A 22,289-nucleotide genomic window follows, 5' to 3' on the forward strand; every position below is an offset into this window, starting at 1 on the left:
TGAAGCAGGAAGAGTACTGCCTCAGGGCCCTGGCCCTGTCACTGGCAAGTCATTCTGCCCCCTTCTCTGGGCCTCAGTTTCCCCTCCTGTAAAATGCAAGTTGGCCAGTGACTCCTGGGCCCTCTAGCCAAGACCTTAGTGATTCTGTGTAGAGCTCTGTTTGCTGACATTCAAACCAGCTGTCCCAGATCTTCAACTGTGTTCTTGTTAATATCTTGTTAATATCTGCTTGGGAGTCAAATGAGCAGCTCCAAGGATGGCAGCTTTCATTGGTCCTGCTTCTGAAGTGTCCTGAATTGCTAGGAGAAATGGGTCATAGCCTTGACTTGAGCAGACTTGATTTATCTTATACACTCTACAACATTTGCACATACGATGCACATGGGAGTGCATATGTCCAGGATTCCTGTATGTGGACTAGACTTTCAAGGAAATCACATTCCATAAACATCTCCCTTATTATTATATTGCTTTTTTCCTCAGCCCATCTTAGTAGTTAGACTACTGCTTCTCAGTAGTTGAAAACAATGGCTATTTTAAAGGCTCCGGGAAGCTGAGTGACTGGTTGGTGATTACAAAGAAACCCCCAAAGAGCCTCCCCTTGAAAGTGCTGTAATCTGACTTTAATGCTATACATGGGACAGCCAGTAATTCTCTTGCAGGGAGTAATTATTAATCAAATCAGACTCATCCCAATCTGAAGACCCAGTAGGATGGTCAGCTTTCCCTGAATTGCCTGGGAATTTCTCGGTTTTAGCATCACAAGTTCCCAGGACCCCTGAGTCTGCGTGAACCAGGATAGCGGGTCACCCTCATACCCAGGATTCTTAAATTTCAGTGTATGCAAGAATCAACATGTATGCTCTCTGTGGGAGATTCTGATGCCAAATATTTTCCTGACCACACTAAGAAATACTGATATGAACTTATTATAAATTTAACAGCCCCAGCATTTGGCTACCAATGGTTCTTGAACTCATCTGCACATCAGAATGACCTGGGGAGATTTTTAAAAATACCAATGCCTGAGTTGACCAAAGTCAATTAAATTAGAATCTCTCAGGGTGCGGTCAGCCCCCTCTCACAGCGGGAGAACCACTGGAAGAGAAAGAAGACACAATGGCCATTATTTACCTTTGGATCTTTGGTGCCTAAAACTTCAGCTGCCACCTGGTTTCAGAGCACCCACCCTCCACCACTTCCTCTTGTGCTATAATATAGGAAAACTACTTTGGCGTACAAGGTGGCACCATCTGCTGAAATCGAGGACAGTATCATGTCTAGGTATAAAACATAAGCTTTTGGATACGTGTGTAGGAGATATGTACAAGAATGTTAACTGCAGCTCTGATCTTAATGGCAAGAAACTGGAAACCATCTAAATGTCTGTCAATGGGAGAGTGGATGAATACAGAATGGTGGTGGAATTGCCCAGTGGAATACTGCACTGCAGTGAAAATGAGAGCATCCAAGCTATAGGAACCAACATTGGAACAAAATGACCATAGATTTTTCTAAAGTTAGAGGCTGTTGTGACTGGTTTCTTGGGGACTTAGAGGGTTCACTTTGGCAGGTGGCTTGTCTTGTAGCAGAAGATTCCTGGGCACACCCGTGGCAGCAGGAAAACAAGGCTGCACAGCACAGAAGCCTTGTCGTGCCAGCTGGTGGAGCTCATTTTGCCTGTTGGGCAAACTGAAAATATCTTCATTGCAATCCAGAAGTTGCACAGACTGACATTTTCGTGCCAGTTTCTGAATTGTTTTTGAACAGGTACAAAGTCTGACGCTGCATTTTCATTCATCATTCCTCTCATTGGCCACATACAGCGATAAACCCATTAGAAATGCAGATGTTACCGGGAACCCAGGATTTCAGGATTGTTACCTTGTTTGGCTTTTCTAAGATGCTGACAAATATTTATTTTCAGGAAGGCCCACAGAGCTTACCTGGTCCTAGTTTGGCCACGGCATAGAGGAGGTCATAGTTAAGGACTGGTGTGGCATCACTGATGGGCTGCCAGCCGACAGGAGGAGAGGCAGGGGGTGAGATGAGAAACTGTTTGGCGGGTTGTGGTGGAGCCAAATGCAGTTTGTCTCCGTCTGTCTCTGGAGTCTGGACCTTTCAAACACAGTAGAAATGAAGACACATGATTCACTGTGGCCTCGGATGTGCCATGTTGTTCCACTAAGATGCAGAGCCTGGCTTTCAGCCTGTGACAAGTGAACCAATGAGCCAGGCTATAATAATAGTGACTACTGACCACACACCATGTGCTCAGTTAGCTTATTTGATCTGCAAATAAGTGGATCTCAACATTTAGCTGCCTAAGAATGACCTGGGAAGCTTACTGAGTCAGACTGCTGAGCCCCGCTCCTGGAGTTTCTGAGATCGGGAGCAGGGCCTGAGAATCTGCATTGCTGACAAGTTCCCAGGTGATGCTGATGGTGTTGGTCCTAAGACCCCTCCTTTCCTTCCTTTCTTTCTCTCCCTTCCGTGCCCCTCTCCTCCCCCTCCCCTCCCCATCCTTCCTTCCTTCCTTCCTTCCCTCCTTCCTGCCTTCCTATCTTTCTCCCTTCCTCTCTCTCTCTCTCTCTTTTAATTGGGGTGATAGTCACATAATTTGAGATTAAACCATTTTAAACGGAACAATTTCAGTGGCATTTAGCATATGTCCAATATTGTGCAATCACCACTACTATCGAGATTCAAAGTATTTTTATTACCCCAGAGGAAACCCTGTACCCATTAAACAGTTACTGCCATTTCTGCCTCTGGTCAGACTGTGGCAACCATCCATTTGCTCTCTGTTTCTATGGATTTGCCTATCCTGGACATTTGTTATAATCAACTCATAGAACACGTGATATTTTGCATCTAGCTTCTTTCACTTAGCATGTTTTCAAGATGCATCCATGATGTAGCATGTATTAGTACTTCATTCCCTTTTATGGTTGGATAGTATTCTACGGAATGGATAGACTACAATGTGTATATCTGTTCACCCATTTCTGAACATTTGGGTTGTTTCTACCTTTTGGCTCAACCAAACCTAATAACCTGATTAAAAAAGTGGGCTAAGGACTTGAACAGACATGTCTATAAAGAAGACATACAAATGGCCAATAGGTAAAAGAAAAAAGGATCAACATCACTAATCATCAGGGAACTGCAAATCAAAACCATAATGAGATATCACCTCACACCTGTCAGAATGGCTATGATCAAAAGAACAAAAGACAACAAGCGTTTGTGTGAATGTGGAGAAACTGGAATGCTTGCACACTGTTGGTGGGAATGCAAATCGAGCAGCTGCCTTGGAAAACAATATGGGGAGATTCCTCAAAAAAAATTAAAATAGAACTACCATATGATCTAGCAATTCTACTCCTGGGTATTTATCCAAAAGAACTGAAATCAGGACGTTGAACATTCGCACTCCTGTATTCATTGTAGCACTATTTGAAATCGTCAAGACGTGGAAACAACCTAAATGTTCATGGACAGACGAATGGATAAAGAAAATATGATATATACATACAATGGAATACTATTCTGCTTTAAAAGAAGTAAAGTCTATGTTCATTTCATTGTGTCATCTCTTCAGAGTCCAAAGGTGGAAATGATCCTTACAGACCAATAACAGATGGATTGAGGTAACTAATAATGAAATGAAGACACTAATGAAACATTACGGACATTGATTTTCTACTGCTGTGGACTTCACAAATATTGCCAAGAATTACCCATGCCTTTTTATAATAGGCAAAATTTATTTTTGGATAAAATAAAACACAAAATTGATTTCCATATGTTTGTAACTTTTTCTCATGGATATGAATCACTGAAAAGGTATACAGTCCATTAAAACTGTCATATAATTTAATTATAACCCTGCTAGCTAAGTTGTGATCAGAGCATTCTTATTACAAGTACTAGCTGGCATTCATTGTGCATTTACTGAATGCTAAGTACTTTAACACACAGTAATTCATTTAATCCTCATAATGACAGTGTAGGGAGTATGTTATCATCCCCATTTTACAGATGGGGAAACTGAGACCTAGTGAGGTTATGTAACCTGCCTAGATTAGAACCAAGACTGTTGGCCCTCAGAACCTGCTTTCTAAACCACTATGCTGTCCCTGCCTGGGAATCATGATATGTTTGTTTCTCAGTGAACGAATTATAGACTACAAGCCAATGTGAAAGTAGAAAGGGCTCCATTTACATTTTGAAAAGGTAAAAAAAAAATAATGCAGGGCAAAAGGACTAACTTTAGTAAAGAATGATCTTACCTGTGCAAAGTAGAGTTTTAATTTTTTCCCTCTGAACTGGGTTTCATGAAGCTCTATCCTGGCTCGGGCTGCAGATTTGGGATTGCTGAAGTTTATTCGGACACGTCTGAAACTCTTAAATAGCTGGAACGTCACACAGTCATCATAAGTCCGGAACAGACCCTCAAATTTTTCCTGATAAAAACAAACACAGAGGAAAGTCCATTGGCCATATATCTTGTACTATGCCAGATCTGACAAAAACAAATAACTAGGTAAATAAATAGGCTCTTCCTAACATAAAATTAAAACAGAACACTGTAATGTATTGTTTTCACCTGTTGGTCTGTTACCAGTTACTAAACATGCCTGTGGATTCTGTCAAAGGACTCATAACCTGTGTCTAGGAATCTGTAGGGGGACCACTGAATGGGGTTAGAAATGCATGAAAAACCTGACAATTATGCAAAGTGTTGAGTGTTTCAACATATATGTGTTTGTTTCTGGGAGAGGGATCGTAATGGTCATAAGATTCTCAAAGGAGTCCATTATCTCCAAAATATTATAGCTATTGAGTAAAGCATGTGGTGGACATTGCTAGTGATTATCAAGCTTGGGGGCACTGTTCTTGCCTACATATACGGGAGCCCACACGACCCAAAATCCTTCTAGTCGGGCAGTGCCATGTGATTAGTTCTGGTCAATGAAATGGGTACAGAAAGCAGGAAAAAAGCCCTCGAGAAAATTTTCAGTCTCTTTCCCTGAAGATGCCATGTGCTCCAGATGGTAGCAAAGTCAGAAGTAGGATTCTCCTCAGCCTGGGTCTCTGAGTGACTCTGTGGAACAGAAACATCTTTTTCCCAACTCCCACCCCATCCTATAAGCTGACTTTGCCTTGGCAAAGGAAAAGAACTCTCTATTGCATTAAACCACTGAGATTTGTGGATTATTTTATTTCTGCAGCACAACCAAGCCTATCACAATACAAAGCAATAATTTAAAAATTTTGATTTGATACAAATTTCAATTGAACTGAAGAAATATCTATTCAATGCTCACTTTGTACAAAGGATGGTCTTTAGGTTTTAGAAGGCTACAGAGATGAAGATCGTTTTGTTCTGAATCTCAATGATCTAAGAATCTAAGGTGAGAGGCAGACACAGGCACAAATAAGAAAACAATTGCAAGAATGGGGAAAGACATAAAGGAAAACTAGATAATTAAAAAAAATACATATTATATTAACACCACCTATCTAGTTCCTCTTAGCTTAAAAAGTAAAAAAAGATCCTATTATGAGTAACAAAACCAGTGCATGTTAAACTACTCTGTGTTCTTAAAGGAGAAATTGCCACTAAGGAAATAACATCTATTAAAAAAATAAAACAAAAAAAACACTGATACTTTTATTTCTGCAATAAAAGGTATTTTGTCATAAGAGTGAGTTCAAGTGGGAATGAAGATGCATGAAAGATTAATACTGCAAGATTCACTGCATTTGGATTTGTAAGAGACATAAGGGGTAATTAACTCAGCCTTTCCCTCCTCACCTCCATCATTTTACAAATCAGGGCTCTGAGGTCTGAAGAGATGAGGACCTGCCCACAGTCACATGGGCAGTTATTGGCAGAGCCAGGACCAGAATACAGAGATGTTTTCGATTACATCCATAATTACCCTGCTAGACTGAGAGGGAGAGATCGTTGCATTGATAAGAGCAAGAGATGGAGAGCAATAAGCTTCCCCAAGGCTCCTGTGTGACCACATCTAATAGAATCAACACGGTGATGTCAGGTTAGAGAATCACTGCCCTCTGAGGCTGCATGGGAAGAGGAACTCAGATGTCCGGGAAGGTCTTCCTGCCTTTTGGACAACCAAGTGAACTTGTCTCAGACCCTCAAGTCCATGGCTTGTGATCCTTCCAAAGGCTGCTGCCCATTTCTGAGATTTCCCAGTGTGTGGCCCACCCTAGTTTCTCCCATTTTTGACTCATGTCTACACACACTTGTTGTCTTTTTTTTTCTGTATGTTTTTTGTTTGTTTTCTGTTTTTATTTTTGTTTACATATAAGGATGTTTATTGAAACCTTGGTGGCCATGGCAATTTTTTTTAAAGAATTTGAATGTCATTAATAGAGAACCTCTTTTTTTTTCTTTATGTATTTTTTCCCACATTTTTTAATTGAGTGAAAGATTCTTTACATTCTACAGAACTTTTATAATTTTCAAAAGATTCAGACACACGATTTCATAATAATCCCATAATAACTGTTTTCAAAACAGATTTTTGTTTCAGTTTCATGACATTTATGGAGAGATTTGAGGGGTTCTTTCTCCTTTTCAGGCTCTGTTCTTATTCCTCTTTCCTTAGCAAGAACAAAACAGGGGTCTTTCCTTGTTTGTTCCTTGGGTAGTTTTCATTCTCAACTCTCAAACCTTGGGATCAGCCAACTCCCAGGCCTGGGGCTTCAGCCTGGGGCTTCCTAAGAATTTCTTAGGAATTCTTTCCCAACACTACTGTGTTTTCCTGAACAAGAATCCTGGTGAATAAAATGCTTTCTGGTTCCTCACAATGGGAATAATCTCGGCTGGTAAAATCAAAGCTGGTGGTTTGATTAATCTGAGAATTTTCAGGAATGGGAGGAATTAAGAAATTAAAAGATCTTATTTCTATGTGGAATATCATATCTTTTAGGACAAAATCCGTGGGTTTCTTTGTGGCTCTATGTTTTTCCATTTCTAGTGTGGGACTTTCTTTCCTGTCCCCTCCCCAGGACCTCAGCATAGCCTCGGGGGAGGAGGTGTTCTTTTCCTTGGAGTCTAATTCCTTGCCTTTTGTTTTATGTCTTCTTTATGCTTCCCATCTCAGCTGTTTGGTCTCAAGAGCCTGGATTAGGAGAAAGGAATCCAGGAGGCCAGGCTTTAGGCTTAGGGCAGGGGTTATATGAATGTCAGATGTCAGTGATGACTGCAATTATTTTCTCCGCTACTGTACTCTTCAAAAGAGGGTCCCAGGCAGCAAGCTGGAGGTGGCCAGTGACAGAAGCCTCTTTGATATCACTTGTTTTGGGCTTAGACCAAAAGCAAAAAGAGGTCTTCCACCAGAGCGGGGGTTCAGCCCAGGGCTCAGAGACCAGGGTTTTCACTGGCCCATCTGGGACCCATCTTATAATAATAATAATAAACTAATTTTTACTTGGCTTGTCCTCTCTGCACAGGTCTTTTGAGAACTTGTAATGGTGGAGGTGACAGCTAGCCAAGCACTGGGAATTTGCTGGCTATCTCTATTTTTTTTTCCACTAGTGACATGACAAACATTTCGTTTGCTGAGGCAGAGGGATACCAGAGCAAACTGGTGAGAGGCAGATCCAGAGCAGTGAACGTGCCGGGTGTACCCTTAGGCAAAGCAGTGACTTGATCAGAGCCAGCCCCAGGGGTCTTCCACCTGCCTTTACAGCAAATTTTCTATGGTTTTGATGCCCAGGCTCCCACCAGGCACACAGTAATATTTTCCTGACCTTTGGTTGCCAGTTTCCTCCAGTCTGGTACCCCACAAACACAATAATTTAATTTCCTCAATAGTTAATCTCTTTTTAGCCACTGGTTTGGATAAAGCTGTACAACAGTGATCTCAAACTCTGGTCTCTGGACCTTGCTACCCACAAAAATGATGGAAGATCCTAAAGAACTTTTTTTTTTAATTTATTTTATTGAAATATACTTGATTTACAATGTTATGTTAACTTCTGCTGTGTAGCAAAATGATTCAGTTATAAATATATATACATTCTTTTTCATATTCTTTTCTGTTATGGTTTATCACAGGATATTGAATATAGCTCCTTGTGCTATACAGTAGGACCTTGTTGTTTATCCATTCTAGATATAAGAGTTTGCATCTGCTAACCCCAAATTCCCAATCCATCCCTCCCCTCCCCCCACCCTCCCCTTGGCAACTACAAGTCTGTTCTCTAAGTCTGTGAGTCTGTTTCTGTTTTGGAGATAAGTTCATTTGTGTCATATTTTAGATTCCACATATAAGTGATATCATATATTTGTCTTTCTCTGCCTGACTTACTTCGCTTAGTATGAGAATCTCTAAGTCCATCCTAAAGAACTTTGTTAATGTGAATTTTATCTATTCATGTTTATTGTACTAGAAATTAAAACTGAGAAATTGAAAAATATTTATTTATAAATTCATCTCCTAGTAACAATCATAAATCCATCATATGACAAAATAATCTTTTTATGAAAAATAATTGTTTTCCCCAAAAAGAAAACATTTAATGAGAAGACTGGCCTGGTTTTAGATTTTTGCAAATCTCTTTCATTTCTGACTTCATAGAAGAGACCTGGAATCTCATATCTGCATCTGTTACATTATGCTGTTTTGTCTGAAGGGTTTGAAGAAAAGCTGGCCTCACCCAAATGTGTGGTTGGAAAAGGGAAGAGTATTGCAATAGCCTTTCAAATAATTGTGAATATTCTTCCTTGATACTTCATCAAAACTCAACTAGTGGCAGTTTCTAAAAGTCTATTGCAATGTTGAATCTGAAGCCATAATCAAATAACATTTTTATTTGATTATATTAAAATCTGTTTATCTACTTTGCACCTTTAGTGGATTTTTTACTCATGCAGGATTCTGTCATAGTGTACATTGGTCATTTGGAAAATATTGGTTCCTTGAGTTATACAGCTTTTCCAAATGTTGACACATTGCATTACACAATATCAAAAATCACATTCATTAATATTACCACCTATCTTATCAAAAAGTCTTTCCATATTGGAAAGCTGTCATATCCTTGTTGGTGGATACAAGTTTTCCAAAATTCTAATTTTTGCTTGAAAGTATGTTCTTTATCATTGGCAACAGACACTGACAGTTATTTTCCTTCAAGTGACACACTCATTCATTCATTTTTGATATAATGTCCGCCAAATATCTATGTCTGCATAACTATGGTTTGTCTGTTAGTTGTTCTTTCTGTGTTCCAGGAGAAAAATAAGTATCTAGTGCAGCTTAGAACATCTTAGAACATTTCCTCAAGTCACACATTGTATTTTGGTATGCCACAGAATTGCTTTATGTGTACTTCTCATTTTGTTATTCAGATGATTAAAAAGGCATGTGCTCAAGAATAAAGAGTTAATAAAGCTAATAACTTTAACTGCTTCATCAAGGACATTCTGAAGTTAAATAGGTATTTTTCTTTATTGCACTTTTTTTTTTTTAACTGTGAGTGTGTGGCTGTGAAGAATACAAATACTAGTAAGTACAGCTAGGTGCCACTGCACTGATTCATACCAAAGTGCCAGGAGTTTTAACTACTATTGCTTTTGCACCATGGGTGTAAATGTCAACATGGTTGAAAAAGCAAATAATGTCTTAGTATTATTATGGAAATAGTTTTGACCTCATGGGAACTTCCAGGAGTCTGTAGACTACTCTTTGAGAACTGCTGCATGATAGGACTTCAGAAAAAGTAAGGATTTAGTTGGCATGGGGTGAAGACAAGGGGTCTAGTGAGAATCTTAAGGGTACAGCATGATGGAGGTCAAGGAATGGTCTGCCTCCACTTGCGTGATGCCCAGGGGATAAATGTCATCAAGAGTAATCTAGGATTGGTATGGGGAGGATGTGGAGGAATTATTTTAGAACACAAATTGTACTCTTAGAAAAATTAACAGGGGGCTCTAGAGAAGAAAGTGAGAGAGGCTAGGAGAGGATGTTGGTAGGAGAAGAAGGACCAGGGGTGAAGAGTGGGGCTGGATGAGGATGTAAACACAGGGGAGGATGCTGTGTCAATGGAGGGTATCCTGAGAAACTGACACCCTTAGCAGGGTAGACAAGATAACCAGAAAAGGAGAGTGAGGTAGGTGGTAAGACCATGCAGGTCTGGGGGGCTTGGGGTCCAAAGCAGAATTTGATATTTTTACCCTCATCAATTTTTATCAGCTTCACCCTTTATATAGCAAGGATTACAAGGTACACATAAAGACATTTCAGGTAGTATGCCTGAAAATTGTGAAAGTGGCTGCTTACCAGAGAATGCAGATCCAGGCCTAACTCAGGCCACATTTGAAATCAAATAATTCTATGGTTTCAAATAGGAACACTTTGGAATTTAACATTTTCTACCTTTAAATGTATTTGCTTTTCTTGAGTAGTCTGGACAGTGTGGAGGCAGGTATAGACGAATTGCTACAGATGGAAGCATTTATTGCTTTCCCTGGAGAAGTTCACTGCAGTTTTCCTTAAACCTTCTTACTTTATCTCTGTTATAATTAGTCCTTTATTTATTATTTGTGCCCCACATTAAAAAAAAAGGTTCTAACATGCCTTATAAAGACATATAAGAACAAAATAAAATAAAAACCTCCAAGAAGGAGGACTCTTCAGAAAAGGTGAAAACCTTCTCATAGAGTCTTGACCATTTGCCATGGGTGGGCCAACATTTTGCCTCTAATTTTTCTCAAAGCTGACATGATATGATAATCCTCATCAGTTATGTAATTCTCAGGGCCAATAGGGTAAAGATGAGCCTGGTCTTAAAACCAGGAAGAAGGATCTGCCCAGGGTCATCATGTACTAAAATGTTCATTTAAGCTCTATTTACAATAGCCCGGAGATGGAAACCACCTAAGTGTTCATCATCGGATGAATGGATAAAGAAGATGCGGCACATATATACAATGGAATATTATTCAGCCATAAGAAGAAACGAAATTGAGCTATTTGTAATGAGGTGGATGGACCTAGAGTCTGTCATACAGAGTGAAGTAAGTCAGAAAGAGAAAGATAAATACCATATGCTAACACATATATATGGAATTTAAGGGAAAAAAAAAGTCATGAAGAACCTAGGGGTAAGACAGGAATAAAGACACAGACCTACTAGAGAATGGACTTGAGGATATGGGGAGGGGGAAGGGTAAGCTGGGACAAAGTGAGAGAGTGGCATGGACATATATACACTACCAAATGTAAAATAGATAGCTAGTGGGAAGCAGCCGCATAGCACAGGGAGATCAGCTCGGTGGTTTGTGACCACCTAGAGGGGTGGGATAGGGAGGGAGGGAGACGCAAGAGGGAAGAGATATGGGAACATATGTAGATGTATAACTGATTCACTTTGTTATAAAGCAGAAACTAACACACCATTGTAAAGCAATTATACTCCAATAAAGATATAAAAAACAAAAACAAAAAAACTTGCATTTGAGAAAGAAAATAATAGAAAAAAAAAAAAAAGAAGCTCCGGTGATGTGGAGAATGCTGGCCTCAGTGGCTACAGAACACACACCAAGTAGCAGGTGATTCATTATAGTTTCCAATCAAAATGGAAGCAACAATTACTTTTTAAGTCAATAGCCTTTAACAGCATCCTCAGGACTTAGGAAGTACTCAATGGATTCTACTTGATTGGTTGATACAAAAGCCCCAAGGTATATTATAGACTATTAGAACGTTGAAATATTACCTTCAGTTTAATTCTAAACCAGACAGGTTGCAGATAAAAAATATTGTCTAACATATTATCTCATTAAATCTTCACTAAAGCCCTTTGAAGGAGAGTTGGAATTACTATTATCCTTGAGTAACACATGAAAGCCAAAGAAGTGAATCACCTCCGCAAAGTCACCCGACTAACTAGTTAGCAAAACCAGAACTAGTAAGGTCAAGTTGTTTATACTATCGATATACCATGGATGACATGCAAACAAGTGAGAAGTCTGAAAAACCAAAATGAGAAAAACCAGCTTTCCTTGTGCATCCAGAAGAAGAGTCCTGTCCTGGAAAACGTGGCTGCCAGAGAAATCCAATGGTGCCTTTACTGCGTTCCAAACGATGCTTTACGCCTTCATATATTTTTCCATTTTCTCACTTATGATCCCTTTGGGTATAAATTATCTTAATAAGACATTTAGCTCCCCTCAAAATCACAAGGCTCTCATCTGTCAGATAACACCTCTCAGAAACTGCCGATGAATGAAACAATTGATTTAGGTTTATCACTTCTCAGTGGATGAGCCCTGTGCAAATCCCATGTTTAAGGATCATACTGGATTTTATAGGCTGCTCAGGAGGGCCTCCTGTCAAAAGGACTGTTATTGTAAATCTTCCATAATGCAGGCTTCTTACGTGACAGGCATAACCAGCCCTGCATGTAGGGATTTTTTTTCATCTGGATTTTAACCTGCCAGGATTTCTTAGGCCAGGCAGACTTGTGTTAAATCATGCTTTGTTCCCTTTGTGGTCCTGATATTACTTAAATTAAAAAAATCATTGTGAAAGGAGGCTCTCAACTCTTCCTTGCTGATAAAAGAAGAGGACAGACCTCATGTCGCATAACGGCTCAAAATAAAGATAATTCACTGGTAAAGGCACAAAGACTTTATCCCTTCTCAGTGGAGTCCTTGTGAGAGACAAAGATCTAAAACACAGATCCAAACTCCAAAAGGAGCTGCTTTGTCCTAAAACCTCATGAATTCATCACACGCCTTTCTCGGCAGAATGCTTTCCGTGGTCTGTGTTTGGTTCTGTTCTTTCATTCCCAGCAGTGACCCTAAAGTTCACAGAGGCTGGATAACATTGCCATGCGAGCATCCATTTTTACTTCTCTTTAGTTAAGGAAATCTCTGGTTCTCGACTTCCACTAAGCTGCCATCTATGCATTTAGAACTGGAAAAACAAAACTTCCCAAACTCCTCCAAAACTAAGAAACTGTACAAGGGCTAGGAACTGGAATGACCTTGGAATAGGGGTGAATCTAAATATTGTGGAGCCTGAAGCTTTTACAACTTGGGAAGCCCTCCTGAAGCAAAATAATACAAAATTAGGCACGAAGTTGGAATTTTTTTTTGAATGAGAACCAAAAAATTCATAAAGAATAACTTTTGCAAAATTTACAGACTATATATGACCATGGGAACAAGTCGCAGGGCCCTACCAGGGCCTTGGTAGAGACCCACGCAAATGAGGGGCCCTTAAGCTGCAACTTCATTCACTTCCCAGGAAGTATGACCAAGAGAATCATGAGTCACCTGGGCCATCACCAAGTAGTCAGCAGTCTGGGTTTTCAGAATAGCTAAAACAAGTACAAGGCTTATGTAACTCTCAGCTGATGACGTTCATTTCCCTAAATGTTTGAATCACCAGGATGAGAACCAAGAAACTAAAATCTGCAAAGTTTCAGCCCAGGTCTCATATTATAGATGACTGAGTCCCTGCCACACATGAACCCATTTTGTAAATACCCAAGATGGAGGCCTGAGGAGGAGGAACAAGTAAGGGGGTTGCTTGGACCCTGTCCTGCAGCTGCTCAGTAAGGGGTGGTAAGTGCCAGATGGGGGTACCAAGAGAGGAGCTTACAGGTGGCACTGTCTGCGGGCCTACGACCCTTGTACAGCAACTGCCCACGCTTTGGGTGAGGAAGACCCTCCCAGCACCTGAATGCAGGACTGGTTCTGGTGGGTCTCACTGCCCCCACCAGTGAGACCAGGGGACTGTGGAGCCTGGCTATGCCAAGCAAGATACCATCTGTGGATGCCTACATGCTTCCTTCCTGCACCAGGACACTTGTAAGCCTCCCAAGGGGTCTCTGAACACCTAGGGAGTAGCGTGGAGGAGCACCCCTACCTGTAAGGGGGATGGGCCGGGAAAACTAGACCTCTGAGAAAGTGGTTATGAGCACAGTTGTCTGTTACGTGCCATAAAGTTGGACGTCTCTGCATGGTTATAAATATAAAGGGAGCATCCGACAGTCCTTTTATAGCTGCTACATTTCAGTTTACAGTATCAGTGGCTGCCTGGGTTCAAGGCACTTGCTGAGAGCTAATGACTGCTGCATCCTTCTCTGGGCCAGCAACTCCTCTTCTCTGATGGTTAATCTGCAAGAATGCCTGTGGCTAACATCAGCCCTGATTAGACACAGGCTCTAATTGCGCATGCGTCATTGATGAACTGCACGGCTCCCTTTACAGCTTACCCAATCATGTAAGAGGACAGGAACTGCATTCTAAATGTATTTAAATATTGATTTACCCATTAGAGATTGATAAAGAGAGGCAATATAAAGCCATGTTACTAGCACAGACTCTAGACCCACACTGCCTAGTTCAAATCCCAGACCCAGGATTTGTGCAACCTTAAGCAATTTACTTACCCAACACCTCAGTTTTCTTATCTGCAAAATGGGATAATAACAGAGTCTACCTCACAGGGCTGTTCTGAGCATTAAGTAAATTAATATATTTAAATCACCGAGCACAATAAGTTTATTCGAGCTGTTATTATGATTCCCACATTTGAAGATAAACAATGTTTTGTTTATATGTCTGTATTTGGTCCGCTGGCTCTAGCTGTACAAATCTCCCTATATCTAAATCCAAGTGTATAAATATATCTATGCCTACATCCATCTATATTTATATCTATACCTGTACCTGTATCTAATCCTTAAAATATTAAGAGAAATTATAAGAATGCTCAGAACGATATCTCATATAAAATTAAGTCTAATTATACTAAGGTGATTTTATTGATGTTATCTACTTAAAATCTAAAGCCCCAATTAACCATCAAGATTTCTTTCTTGGCTGCTAAGCTTTAAAAGTTTCCTTTAAAAAAGCAATGTGGAAAATTAACTAATTCTAAGGAGGAAATCAACTGGGTAATTGCCTTCAATCTTTGAATTTGGAAATCCTGCACCATCAGCAGGGGCTGAGGCTCAGAGAGACAGTGAGTAAATCGCAAAGACAACAGCCCCTACTGGAAATATCTGAAGCTCAGACGAATAGGAGGTTTGTTAAGCCTTTCCCACCTGTCTCCTTTCACCTGTCCGAATGCACCTCAACTATCTTTTAGACAAACCCATCTCCAGAACTCTAGTCCCCATATTCCACTGTTGCCTGGACATTTCCTCTGGGATATTCAATAGGCGCCTTAAACTTCATGCCTCTAAAGCCACATTCTTTGTGGGGGAAAACCTATAAATCTGTTTCTCTTCTTTCTCAACAAATGGACCCCATCTACTCAGTTGCTCAAGCCAGGAAGCTGAATGACATCCTGGAATGTCACCCCACATCCCAGCAGTCAGCCTGTGTTCTCTCAATCTTCCAGCATCTACTCTTCATCCTCACCAACTCCCTGGCTCCCCACAGCTCTCCCGATGGCCGCACTAGGTCCCCCTAGCTCCAGTCTGGCCACCCTCAAATCAACCTTGAAAGTCTACTGCAAGACAGGTCTTTCTGAAAAAGAAAATTCTGATGATATAGTTCTTCCATAAAATCCTTCGGTGGCTTCACATAGCTTCTAAGAACATGGCGTGGCTTAGCATGAAAGGCCCGTTATATAAGGGCCATCACTCACCCACAAATCTCACATTCTACCCTTGCTTAATCTGTACTCCAGCAAATTTCCACTTATAGGTTCCGAAAGGCAGCCTATTCTGTATCTCCAAGCCACCTCTCACGTGTTCTCTCTTCTGCCTGTGACACCCTTTTCCTTTAGATAACTTCTTTTCTTTCCCTTTACTTTTTCCAGTTTTATTGAGATATAATTGACATATTGCATACGTTTAAGGTATACAACATAATGATTTGATAAACATATATATTTGAAGTGATTGCCACAATATGTTTAGTTATCATCCATTACCTCACATAGTTACACATTTTTTTTCTTGCGAAGAGAACTTTTAAAATCTATTCTCTTAGCAACTTTCAAATACACAGTACAGTGTTGATGACTACAGTTATCACGTTGTATATTCCATCCTCATCAGATAACTTCTAATTGTCTCTCAAGTCCCAGCTTGGGTCTCATCTGAGAAATCCTTCCTGAATCCTACTGAGGTTTACACAGCCTCCCACGGTGCTCCCTTAACAGAGGTATCTAGTTAGTGAGGGTAACTGCTCCCTTATTAACTAGACTGTAAGAACTTCAAGGGTAGGAACAGCTCACGTTTTTGTCCTGTGTCCTTTGCTCATGGATTCATTATTGAGTGCCAACTGTGTACTGTGCATGATAGCTGCTCTATGGGATGGGCTCACTTGGTAATGAAATGAATAAAACAACGTGGATAGAACTGTCCTCCTCACCTCCCCCTGCTACCTTTTGGTGAATTTTTTCTTCTCTTCAAAGTGACATTCAAAAAAACCAGCAAATATGTACCGAACACATGGATCAAGATCCTCCATGTTATAATGTAACAGGGAAGCCTAAATCAAATTCTACACATTTCTTTCCTGAAACCTTTTTTTTTTTTTTTTTTTTTTTTTTTGCGGTACGCGGGCCTCTCACTGTTGTGGCCTCTCCCGTTGCGGAGCACAGCCTCCGGACATGCAGGCTCAGCGGCCATGGCTCACGGGCCCAGCCGCTCCGCGGCACGTGGGATCTTCCCAGACCGGGGCACGAACCCGCGTCCCCTGCATCGGCAGGCGGACTCTCAACCATTGCGCCACCAGGGAAGCCCCTGAAACCTTTTTTGACCCCTTCCCCTGACATACCCTTCCTCCATCTAGGTTTAATCTCCACTTCCTTTGGTTATTTAAGACACTCTGAATCTCTTTTCCGAATAATGGATCGATCATCAAAGAGTGTGTGTGTGCACGGAGAAAGGGAAGAGGTCAAGTAACACTTCAGGTAAAAAATGGTAAATGAAAGATGGATAGAATTTTGATGTGTGGAAATGAGGTGGCGGGAGACTTTAGACAAAGCTTTTTGTTCCAGACAAGGACAACATTATCAAAGGATTTATAGATTCCTATTAATCTGAGGCCACCTCTAAGAAAATGGACTTCGGGGGACTGAGGACAAATGTAATAGTCCTAAGCCACATTTCCATGGGCGTGGCCTTGCTGCCCATTCACAACTGTTATTAATTACTCGTAGAAAATGTAAAACAAATAAGCTTTTTTTTTTTTTTCTTGGCACGAACCCGTGTCCCCTGCATCGGCAGGCGGACTCTCAACCACTGCGCCACCAGGGAAGCCCAACAAATAAGCTTTGAAATTTCATTATTTTAAGGGTCAGCTCTTACATGTTTCTTATGACATTTTCCTAGCAGTCTGCTCCACTGAATACATTTCATTTGAACCCTAAACTACAGGTCGTGGGCCTACTGAGGCAGACAGGGCAAACTGCTCACCAGCTCCCACACCAATTTAGGAAATGACCCCCCCTGAGAACATCATGGAGTGTTGTAGCCGAAAGAGGGAGGAAATGTATTTCTAGAAACAAGCAGTGTTCTCTCCTCTCAAGATTGAAATGAAGCCTCTGTTTTAATATTCGGCTGTCAATAATTGATGAGGACATTTTTAGTATGTTTAATCTTAAGTGACAGGGCTAAATCCTAAACATGTTCCATATCACATCCTTCTGAAGACAGGCAATTTCAAATTAAATCCAGTCATTTTGCCATTTGGCATACGATCAAAGCAAACTTTTCAAAGCCAGCGTGGTATCCTTAACTAATTCTTTCCCTGAAATTGAGATGGCATTTGCATTCTTTTGAGATGCAGATACGAGCAAATTCTAATGACTCAATCTTTAAATCTAGAAAGAAAACACAGTTTGTTATGTTCCCAATCGTCTTCCTCTCTCTTCCTTTTCCTCCTCTCAGTTACACCTTTTCTATCTTATTTGGGTTCTATTCTCTCTGTGCTTTAGATAAAGACGTAAGAAGGATACATGTTATAATAAAAACCTTATATAAAATGAAATCTCTCATGTTCAGATTCCTTGAGATTTCAAACTAAAATGATTGTTTCAACCTGTCACAAATTTGGGACACAAGACACCTAAAAGAAAGCCTTTTGGAACTAAAACATGGCAGTCAACACTGCAGCTAACACTGAGCTTAGTTTTGAATGGCAGTTTTGCATGGTGGCTAAATCTTCCCTTGGACATTTAGGAGACAGCAGATAGGTACTGCAGGTATGGCTAAGGATGGGTAAAGTCTGAATTCTTTTGGTGGGCCAAGCCCTCCCTACGCCCCTTCTGTATGATAACACATTTCAATCTCACAATAAACTTAGGAGACAGATGAAGAAATGGGCTGAAAGAGATTCAACAATTTGCCTAATGTGGCCAGCTGGTCGGTCAGTGACAGAATGCAGATTTCATCCTGGTACCTGAAGCCACAGGCTTAACCTCCAGGCTGCCCCACCTACGGCAGAGAGAAGCTGGGTTGATATGGCTTCATCCCTTTCTCGCATTTCACCCAAGGAGATGGATCCATCTTTTGTCTTCAGTCAGTTTTGCTCCTGTGTATCTCACAGGCCAGCAGCAGTGTGAAGAATTACTGCGTAATCCTAGGTAAAATGGAACCTGAGAAGAAGCTCCTCCCATCAAAAAGATGAGAGCTTCACATGGGCAGTTCAGACTAGAAGCGTCTGTAAATTGTATCATAGTGATAAATGATGAAACTACCATGTCTCTTCCACAACAGACACATTTGTGTATATGTGCTACATACAGAAGTGCAGGATTGTTGAACATAAGCCTGATTTACGGCCAAAGCTGTTGCTAGCCAAGAAGGGTGATTCGACTGAGAATTCCCTTCTCTCCATGTGGTAGAAAGTTTGGGGAGAAATAGGCAAGCTGGATGAAGCCAGTAACGTGTCATCATTGTCCACTATAATTAGGATCGCTATACCACGTGTTTTTGAAGCTGGTACAATTTGAAGGGGGCAGTGTTACAGGTTATGCTGTGACCTGAGGACTGTCTTGGGCACCCTGGATATTTGCTCACCAACTGGATGGTCCCCCGAATCACTGATTCCAAAACTGTGGTCCTCAGCCCACTAGAAGGAAATGACAGTCCTTCTGATGGACGGATCCTGTCCAAATGTGTAAGCCTCCTCTGCAGTTTTTAGCAATAACTCATGCATATTCCATAGACTTTCTTTTCACTACGGGCTACTTATTTGTAATCTCAGAGAGAGTTCCAGAATAAATTTTTAAGGGTTACTAAAATCCATAAATGAGTTTATAAAAGGATTCTAGTTCGTACAGTTGGCCCTCAGTACCCATGGTTCTGCATGTACAGATTCAACCAACTACAGATTAGAAATAATCGTTAAAAAAAACCAAATTCCAGAAAGTTCTCAAAAGCAAAACTTGAATTTGCTGTGCTCTGGTAACTATTTATATAGGCATTTACATCATATTTACAACTAGTTACATAGCATTTACATTGTATTAGATATTATAAGTAATCTAGAGATGATTTAAAGTATGCAGGGAGATGTGTGCAGGTTATATGCAAACACTATGCCATTTTACACAAAGGACTTGAGCATCCATGGAATTTGATATCCATGGGGGTCATGGAACCAAATCCCCATGGATACCGAGGGACGACTGTATTGTATTCATCAAAGAACGTGGTTGCTGCACAACTCTTAATACTACTGCACTTGAACACAGGAAGAGTTGGAATTCTCAAACTTCCCAACAGTAATAATAATCACTCTCACTTAGTAGGACTCCCTAAGTGCAGACACTATTCTAAGCGCTGTATGTCATTCTGATAGTCTAACCCGTGGACCACAGGCCAGGAGCAGCAGCAGCCTTGGGGGCTGATTGTCAGGTGACCTACTGATTCATAATCTGCATTTCAACCAGATCCCCAGATGATCAGGATCCCTTTTAAGTTTGATAAGTACCAGGTTAGAAGATATGGGTTGGACCATTTGAGATTTAAGAGCTTCCTGACTTAGTGCATAAACTGATGTATGTAATTGCACTACTGGGAATTATCAGCGCTGCCCTCGGGTATTAGCGGTTTTCGATTCTTTGCATTAATGAATACATTTATAGAATTACACTTAGCAATTACTCCTATTGATGGTTTTGTTCTTATAATCACCGCATTGTGTTTGCTCTGGTTATTATCTTGTTCTTTGTTTTCACAGGGTTCTTTTCTCTCTACAAAGAGGAGACCCATCGGGTAGATGGGGCACTGTGTTGGAGGGTCCCATGAACAAGGGAATTACAGCAACATTTAGAATCAAGAATCTCCTCTGATATATTTTGACCTTGTGAATGATGCCAGCTTTGAATAACCCAAAGATATTCAGAGGTGTAGTGCTGGAAATGAGATATTCCCTAGGAAAAACAGGTCTGCAATGAAAATTATTTTTTAGAAAGCCTCAAATATAAACCAAGGCCAAAAGAAGTTAAGTGACTTGTTAAAGGTTATGAGCAAGTGATGTTGATAAGAGGCCTCTAATTCACAACTGTTTGCCAAGTTCTATCTCTGATCCGTGTTGTAACTGGAAAGGATTACTGTTATTCTCTTTAGAAAATACCATGGTCATGGTAGACCAGTTGGAAAAAGATACACAAATTTAAGGGACAAAATGACCCCCTGCATCAAAGATAGTCACTGTTAACTTTTTTATTAAATAAAAGCATTACATTTATCAATTTTACTTAAATCTATCAGAATAAAAGATTTAAAGAAAACTTAAAAATGGTTGACTTTCAGAAAAAGGTTTTCTCCAAAACAAGAATTATTAATCTCCTAAAGGAGTCTTCTAAAGTTTTAAAGAAAAAGTCTTAAGAAAAGTAAGTTTATGTTCCCAGGTATAAAATCTAAGTGATGTCTTATGAAAATCAGAAGATAATGCTGATATCTAAACAAAAATTTTAAACCTCTAGTGTTTAATTTAAAAAAGAACCCAAGCCTACTTAAGGGAAAAAAATGAGAAAACAGCAAATTTGTAAAATATCATGTAAAAGTAACAAAAGCAAGCCTGGGTGGGGAAAAATATAGCAGCATAGGGAAGTAACTGCAACCAGTATGTACAATAGGCATAAAATAAATTGACTAGAACTATTCATGACACTCTTAATTCTCCTTACTGTTCAATTTCTTTTTTTTTTTTTTTTTTTTTCAGTACGCGGGCCTCTCACTGTTGTGGCCTCTCCCATTGCAGAGCACAGGCTCCGGACGCGCAGGCTCAGCAGCCATGGCTCACGGGCCCAGCCGCTCTGCGGCACGTGGGATCCTCCCAGACCGGGGCACGAACCCGTGTCCCCTGCATCAGCAGGCGGACTCTCAACCACTGCGCCACCAGGGAAGCCCTGTTCAATTTCTTGACTGGTGTGGGTTTGGATTTGTTGTTTTAGAAAGCACTATTTCTTTCACTTCATCAATGGCACAGATTTTTTGCTTGTTTCATTATAGAATCATGTCTGTCTCAGTTGTTTCCTTCCTAGAATTTATAAATGCCTTTCTATTTTTATTGAAAAGACAGAAGCCTTTATTTCATTAGCAACACCACAAAATTGTACTTCCAGGTTCCTAATTATATAAGTTGTGTTATCATATAAAATGTCTTCTTTAAGTCATTCATCATAGAACCCTCTGAATTGCTGGCCCACTTTCAATTGACTAAGTTTTAGGCCTGTTGTACAATGGTCATAATAGAATTTCTTCTCATTTCAATCTTGGGCTATTTCTGCTGTTTATGGATCTCCCTCTTTCTTGGAGTACTATTTTCTGTTATATGGGAGAACATCTTTGAGTAGACCCCCTTCCTCCACAAAGATGGCAGATGGTAAACATTCTGAGCCATTGCATTGTCAAATATGTGTATATTTTGCCATCATACTAGGCTGATAGTCACAAAAAAGGCTTCAGCAGATCCCACAGCAGCAATGAGGGAGAGGTGGCCCTTCAGAGGTGTCCCCAGCTCAGGACTTTGCATCTTTTGGAGCAGTCATTGCATGAGAGCCATCCCTAGTGAAGGGGCGTGGCCCTGGCGAGGTGACCCCCGTTCCCCTTGGCTGAAGGCTATTCTTACAAGGGGACTCTGCTGAGCTCCTTCAGCTGCCATGACCCCAGCGACTGGGAAAGCATGTCTCAGGCATGCTGGGAGGACCCAGAGGACTCTGAGGGCTCCTGGGTGGGATGTCTTAACCGGCTTCAGGACACAGAAGCTAGGAGGAGTCTAGTGAGTGCGGGACCCTGGGATGAGCCACTGGGGTGACCTC

At 40.7% G+C, this 22,289-nt stretch overlaps 1 protein-coding gene across 2 annotated transcripts in view; it reads right to left on the minus strand.

Moving 5' to 3' along the window:
• Positions 1–22,289, minus strand: part of RCAN2 (regulator of calcineurin 2) — a 258,384-nt gene that overhangs the window by 19,031 nt on the left and 217,064 nt on the right. For both annotated transcript variants that reach the window (XM_081247753.1, XM_081247754.1), the window contains 2 exons: positions 4,296–4,469; positions 1,947–2,118 (listed from right to left, as the gene is read on the minus strand). In XM_081247753.1, the coding sequence (XP_081103879.1) occupies positions 1,947–2,118; positions 4,296–4,469 (346 nt within the window). The remainder of the gene's footprint in view (positions 1–1,946; positions 2,119–4,295; positions 4,470–22,289) is intronic.

The sequence above is a fragment of the Mesoplodon bidens genome (assembly GCF_964165515.1).
Source record: "Mesoplodon bidens genome assembly, chromosome: 10".
Classification (NCBI taxonomy): Eukaryota; Metazoa; Chordata; class Mammalia; order Artiodactyla; family Ziphiidae; genus Mesoplodon; species Mesoplodon bidens.